Below are 7500 nucleotides of genomic sequence, written 5' to 3' on the forward strand. Positions count from 1 at the left end.
TTATTATTATTATTATTATTATTATTATTATTATATTAGAGATGTAGGCTGTCTGGGTGGGGTTGGAGAGAAAGAGGCATGGGGTGAGAGAGAGAGAGAGAGAGAGGGGTGAGAGAGAGAGAGAGAGAGAGAGGGGTGAGAGAGAGAGAGAGAGAGAGAGAGAGAGAGAGAGAGAGAGAGAAAAGCTCTTATTTGCCAGATTTACAGTTAATTTACATGTTAAAGAGAGACTGCTTGTATGTTTATAGAGAGACATTTATAAAAACAATTTAATAGTTACAGTTGATATAATTGAATAGTTCAGCCTGCATTTGTTAGATGTGAATGGATACACTGGTTTTGTAAAACCACTGGCTGGCTGCTCTAATGCTGTGAGCATCATAGACTGTTGCTTTACCATACTTGATGGTACAGAAGCTGAAGCACTAGTTTAACAATTTACGTTATGTGCAGAGAAACAAGTTAAAAACAATTTATGCACTTTCAATAAAGCGTTTAAAAAAAACTGTTGGGGGAACGACGACTTCGTAACCTAGTTACTTTCAAAGTAACTAAGTTACTCTGATAATCAAGTAATCAGTAAAGTAACTTGGATTACTTTTTAAAGGAGTAATCAGTAATCAGTAATCGGATTACTTTTACAAGTAATCTGTGGCATCACTGGTGGTGACCTACCACTGTCTCTGGTCTAGTTGCAGTAGTGTTTAATGGTGACCTACCACTGTCTCTGGTCTAGTTGCAGTAGTGTTTAATGGTGACCTACCACTGTCTCTGGTCTAGTTGCAGTAGTGTTTAGTGGTGACCTACCACTGTCTCAGGTCTAGTTGCAGTAGTGTTTAATGGTGACCTACCACTGTCTCTGGTCTAGTTGCATTAGTGTTTAATGGTGACCTACCACTGTCTCTGGTCTAGTTGCAGTAGTGTTTAATGGTGACCTACCACTGTCTCTGGTCTAGTTGCAGTAGTGTTTAATGGTGACCTACCACTGTCTCCGGTCTAGTTGCAGTAGTGTTTAATGGTGACCTACCACTGTCTCAGGTCTAGTTGCAGTAGTGTTTAATGGTGATCTACCACTGTCTCTGGTCTGAGTCACAGTTGCAGTAGTGTTTAATGGTGACCTACCACTGTCTCTGGTCTAGTTGCAGTAGTGTTTAATGGTGACCTACCACTGTCTCTGGTCTAGTTGCAGTAGTGTTTAGTGGTGACCTACCACTGTCTCTGAACTAGTTGCAGTAGTGTTTAATGGTGACCTACCACTGTCTCTGGTCTAGTTGCAGTAGTGTTTAATGGTGACCTACCACTGTCTCAGGTCTAGTTGCAGTAGTGTTTAATGGTGACCTACCACTGTCTCTGGTCTAGTTGCAGTAGTGTTTAATGGTGACCTACCACTGTCTCTGGTCTAGTTGCAGTAGTGTTTAATGGTGACCTACCACTGTCTCTGGTCTAGTTGCAGTAGTGTTTAATGGTGACCTACCACTGTCTCTGGTCTAGTTGCAGTAGTGTTTAATGGTGACCTACCACTGTCTCTGGTCTGAGTCACAGTTGCAGTAGTGTTTAATGGTGACCTACCACTGTCTCAGGTCTGAGTCACAGTTGCAGTAGAGCTTGGGGTCGGTGCAGTTGCGTTCTATCCCACAGGCACATTTCTGTATGCCGGGTCCTGAACCCCCCCAGTAAGAATGCCTCTCATTGGCTCTTCCCACCCACCAGGTGAACGGGGTGCCGTCTGGGGAACAAACAAACAAACAAACAAACAGATAAACAACCTTTCAAACAAGAACAAGAATCATGGGATGATAGACCAACATAAAAAGTGGATAATATATTCAGCTGGGGATTGAGATATAAAAAGAAAAAACTTTATTTTGTGATAAGATGGGACCAATTTGGCTACAGGAACCCCCTCGTTCTTACGGTTACTTGCTGCCTTGACATGAGCACTGTAGCCATTATCTTTATTTCATGTCTCTATCACGTACATATGTTGTGACAAACAACATTATCTTTATTTCATGTCTCTATCACGTACATATGGTGTGACAAACAACATTATCTTTATTTCATGTCTCTATCACGTACATATGTTGTGACAAACAACATTATCTTTATTTCATGTCTCTATCACATACATATGTTGTGACAAACAACATTATCTTTATTTCATGTCTCTATCACATACATATGTTGTTACAAACAACATTATCTTTATTTCATGTCTTGCATCGAGATAAATGACCCGCATCGAGATTTGGGGGAAAATAACTCGATTGGGACATACCTAATTCAAAATATAACTTTTTGAAGTGTGCTCAAAATGGCAGAATAATGTTTTATATGCATAATGAACTTACTCTCTCAGAAAGTGCTGTACTGGCAGTACAGGATTCTAAACCTTCCTCCGCCACAGGCCCAAAGTAAACATGTATTATCTCATCCTGGGCCCCATGCTCATTAAAACATACTGGTAGTACCTCTACTCTGGCCATGTGGGGACCCACTAGCAATGAGGCCAACCCCATACAGTAGATCCCTGTATGTCCCAGGCTCATTACAATACATTAGTAGCCAGCTGTTGGCATGTAGGGTCCAGCCAACAATAGGCTTGATGTCCATTCTGGGTACTAGTAAGCCACCATTTATAAACCCTGTCTGTTGCCTCTGTGTCTGTGTGTGTGTGTGTGTGTGTGTGTGTGTGTGTGTGTGTGTGTGTGTGTGTGTGTGTGTGTGTGTGTGTGTGTGTGTGTGTGTGTGTGTGTGTGTGTGTGTGTGTGTGTGTGTGTGTGTGTGTGTGTGTGTGTGTGTGTGGAGAGAGGGACATCTTTTAAATATTAGTATTATATTAGAAAATTAGTATTTATTATAGAAAATAATAATTGCATCACAAGGTTCTCTGGATCTCTTGATCAGCAAACTAGATTTGCATCAACCCCAAGAGTTCCGCTTCAACATCACTGAAGAGATTGAGTGATTGCATTTATTGTTCAAATCAATTTTGAGAGGTCAGGAGATAAACAAAATGTTTCCTTTTTCTTACAGAATATTTATTTGATAACTTTTATCATATTTCTGCTGGAGTAAACAGTGGAGTAATAAAAAAGATAGGAGATAGAAAGTGAGAGAGAGAAAGAGATAGAGAGAGGGAGAGAGAGCAAGCGAAAGAGGGAGAGCGATAAGATAGAAAGAGAGAGAGAACGAGAGAGTGAGTGAGTGAGTGAGTGAGTGAGTGAGTGAGTGAGTGAGTGAGTGAGTGAGTGAGTGAGTGAGTGAGTGAGTGAGTGAGTGAGTGAGTGAGTGAGTGAGTGAGTGAGTGAGGGAGTGAGTAAGTGAGTGAGCAGTAGCGGTTCATCCATAGTGGGCGCTAGAGCGCCGCCCTCCCTGGTTTTTTTGCCCTAGAAATAAAATAAACATGTTTAAAATGAATAATATTTACTCATTTTAAGTATGTTTGTGTTTCCAATGCATAATATAACGTTAATATATCAAATATAAATAATTGTTTTTCATTCACAGGAAGTCACTAGTAACTATAGCTCTCAGGCCGGGCGACTCGTATCGCGCACGGCAGGGCGTGCACTGGTTCCATCGCTGTTTCCTCGCAGCCAATGAAATAGGTCAACCAAATAAATTTCGCCTATCAGTGCGTAACGCACTGTGCGTTGAAATATGATGTAATATGATGGAAGCCGGGCGCGTTTTCAAGCAATCTATATCATCTAAGCAAGCAGTGTCTATACTTTCCGTAGCCGCATTTCTCGGAGACGCTCTCTGATTGGCCGACGCCAGATTCTATACTGGTTAGGCTTAGTTACTCTTCGAAGTTGGTTAAGGTTAGAGTTTGTCTTAGAGCATGACGGCAAGTTCTTTCGACGGTTAAGCTTAGGCACTCTTTCAAAGTTGGTTATGGTTAGAGTTTGTCTTAGAGCAGAGCGATAGAACGCCAGGTAGTTTGCAGGCTGTTCGACGCGGAAATGGGCAAAGACACAGCTCATCACAGTACTTGTGTTGTGGTGCCTAACTTGGCTAACAAGAAGCTATATGACTAGCTGGATGCAGTCTGGACAGTGGATATACATCAACAGTTTGGGACTGTGGGACAGTGGACATAAACACTTTATCAAGCCCTCCTGGACCACGTTTCAACTAAACAAAGTGAGTCTCTCTCTCTCTCGCTCTCTCTCGCTCTCTCTCTCTCTCTCTCTCGCTCTCTCTCTCGCTCTCTCTCTCTCGCTCTCTCTCTCTCTTGCTCTCTCAACACAGCGTGTTGTTTTTGTTGTTAATTTCGCCACGGGTGATGCATAATGGATGAATGAATGAATGGTAACTTGTTTAAAATGACAAGATATACATATGTGTTCATTATTGGATTGATCAGAGAGAGAGTGGAGTTTCTTTTGGATTTAAAAGAAGTGGCTTGTTCAATATCTCGCCCAGTCTATGTTTGAATGAATGAAAACCTTATTTAACAGATTGCAGAATGGGTACAATACAGTATGGCTCAGTATACAATTGTTAAGGGGATGCAGACCAGAGAAAGACGTTTGTCTTGTTTACATCAGGGTCCCCCATTTTCAATTCATATCGATAGTTTACTGTAATAGCTAGCCTTGGCTCATTTAACAATATGCAAAATATGTGTACAGCCTGCCTGTACTCATACTGAAGTTATTCTTGGTATATACTACACATACTACTAGGTCTGATTGTGTAACGAATCGATTCCATGTCGCGCGAGTGAGAGAGAGAGAGAGAAAGAGAGAGGAGAGATAGAGGGGGATACTAATTAATTCCGCCCCCCACGGGGAAGAATTCACGAGCCGCCACTGTGAGTGAGTGAGTGAGTGAGTGAGTGAGTGAGTGCATGAGTGAGTGAGTGAGTGAGTGAGTGAGTAAGAGAGGTTAAAGAAAGAGTGAGAAAGAGAGATATAGAGAGAGAGCGAGAGAGAGAAGATAGAGAAAGAGGGAGAGAAAGAAAGATATCAAGAGAGAGAAAGACAGACTGAGTGAGTGAGTGAGTGAGTGAGTGAGTGAGTGAGTGAGTGAGTGAGTGAGTGAGTGAGTGAGTGAGTGAGTGAGTGAGTGAGTGAGTGAGTGAGTGAGTGAGTGAGTGAGTGAGTGAGTGAGAGAGAGAGAGAGAGAGAGAGAGAGAGAGAGAGAGAGAGAGAGAGAGAGAGAGAGAGAGAGAGAGAGAGAGAGAGAGAGAGAGAGAGAGAGAAAATAGTGAATGACGTGAGATTGATTCAACCCCACAATTCCTCCACATGGGGGCTTTTTGTCTGACGTTGTGAACGACTTCCCTACTGTGCTCCTGGCTGTCATTTAGGAGAGCATTCTTTCTCCCTCGCTTTTCCCTTCTTTAATAAAAGTAATTGTAAACCCAAACAGCTCATACACAGAGCAGCAAATTGCTTTCATTGTTGTTCCAATTTACAGACATGTTGAAAAGCTATGTTGCTTTGTTCATTTGTCTCACTCACCCATTCCCTTTGCAATTCTCGCCGTTAGAAAGCAATCAGGAGGATACAGTTAACAATCAGTGTATCCTCCCTGAAAGGAAGCAGCAGGTTCTTCAACAAAGACAAACATTTACTTTAAAAAATAATAATTTAAACTGTGGCTCATGCAGTGCATCCAAAGGAAGGATATGTACTTAAATTACAAGCCAAAGATCTGTCCATTTGTATTGTGACTATTTCGTCTATCAGCCGTCACATGAAAACATATTGGGCCTCCTCTGGTTTTGGACAATACTAGAATGGGACTCTTAGGGAGCGGACATATTGATCCGTCACAAAACAGAGATAAAACAGTTGGAAAGTCATTGCTGTTTTGTTTTTAATTAGAACCCAGCTAGTGTAATGGGTACGTTTGCAGAAACAACAGCTTTGCAAAGGGATAGTGAGCTGTCAGTTCCAAAAGTTCATCCTCTGCAAACTTTTCTGTCCGTCAAAGCAGATACAAATCTGGCAGAAACGGACTCATCATCAGCCATGTCAAACAAACAGACACTCCTCGCCGAAGAATGATTAAAACCAAACAGAGAGGGACAAACACAATGGATCAGCGTGACCGGGGCCCATAGCGGTACACAGGTGGAGCAATACACTGCTTCTTTCTTTCTTTCTTTCTTTCTTTCTTTCTTTCTTTCTTTCTTTCTTTCTTTCTTTCTTTCTTTCTTTCTTTCTTTCTTTCTTTCTTTCTTTCTTTCTTTCTTTCTTTCTTTCTTTCTTCTTCTTTTTTATTTTTTTTAGTAGACATCACTCAAGTGTATTTATTGATGCTTTCATTGATACTGGAAGCCATACAGCTCTCTAAGAAGTGGGGTAACGTGGGCTGACTTTGGTAGATTGGAGATAAGGCAGGCCACTGCACTTTGAGATTGTTACAAATATAAAGTGTGTTACAAATCAAATGCATTATTATTATTAATTATTATTATTATTATTATTATTATTATTATTATTATTATTATTATTATTATTATTATTATTATTATTATTATTATTATTATTATTATTATTATTATTATTATTATTATTATTATTATTATTATTATTATTATTATTATTATTATTATTATTATTATTATTATTACTGCGTTCCGTATGAGTTGAAGTGGTTTGGTGGCGGCAGCCGATAAACCAGCTAGCAGTGCATTGCAGTAGTCGAGGCGAGACTTCTGACGTTGCTCAGGAAGAATCTGCAGGTTCGGAGCGGCTGGGTAGTGCAGTGGAGAATGCACTCGCCTACCACGGCAGAGACTCTGGGATCGAATCCAGCTGTCAGCGGAACCTCCGTCTTGGTCAGTCGTCCCTACTAACACAATTGGCAGTGTTAGCGGGTGGGAAGCCGGCGGGGTATGTGTCCTGGTCGTTCAGCAGGGAGGGGATCGGGGGGAAATAGCGTGAACCTCCGCACGCGTTACGTTCCCCCAGTGAGAGTCCTCGCTGTCAGGTGAAAAGAAGTGGCTGGCTGACTCCACATGTATCGGAGGAGGCATGTGGTAGTTCTACACCCTCCCTAGGCCGACAGTGGGGCAATGCGCGCAACGACCAGGAAGGGAATTGGCATAATGACTAAATTGGGATAGGAGCAAAATACAGAAAAAGTGAGAACAAAAAAAATTATTATAAAAGAAATTAATCTGCAGGTTCTGGTTGTTGAGGCAATGTGAGCAGATAAGTTCAGCTGGTCGTCAAGGACGACACCTGGAGTCTTGGCGGTCGGGGACGGAGCCACAGCAACGTTCTCCACTATGAGCGAAAGGTCGGTCAGTGGGAAGGAGTTGCAAGATGAAGTAGCTCCATTTTGAGGCGATTGGTCGTCATCCAGGTGGAAATGTCAGACAGGCAGAGACTCGAGACTTTTCGATTGAAATAGAAAACAGGAGGCGAATAAACAAGGAAAGGCAAAAAGGATAATGCTAGCAAACCCGCAAACCCATAATGATGCTACAGAGCAGCACCAAACACTGGGTGATAATGTGCAACAGATTTAGCAAAG

At 41.7% G+C, this 7500-nt stretch overlaps 1 protein-coding gene across 1 annotated transcript in view; it reads right to left on the reverse strand.

The window, feature by feature from the left end:
• The window catches only part of LOC311239035 (contactin-associated protein-like 2), a gene marked incomplete at its 3' end in the record, with an annotated part of 309018 nt that overhangs the window by 60845 nt on the left and 240673 nt on the right, over positions 1 to 7500 (reverse strand). Inside the window, exon 15 of the mRNA XM_084327260.1 lies at positions 1570 to 1726. Within this exon, the coding sequence (XP_084183386.1) occupies positions 1570 to 1726 (157 nt within the window). The remainder of the gene's footprint in view (positions 1 to 1569; positions 1727 to 7500) is intronic.

Source organism: Notolepis coatsorum, assembly GCF_963971535.1.
Source record: "Notolepis coatsorum genome assembly, chromosome: 13".
NCBI classification, from domain to species: domain Eukaryota; kingdom Metazoa; phylum Chordata; class Actinopteri; order Aulopiformes; family Paralepididae; genus Notolepis; species Notolepis coatsorum.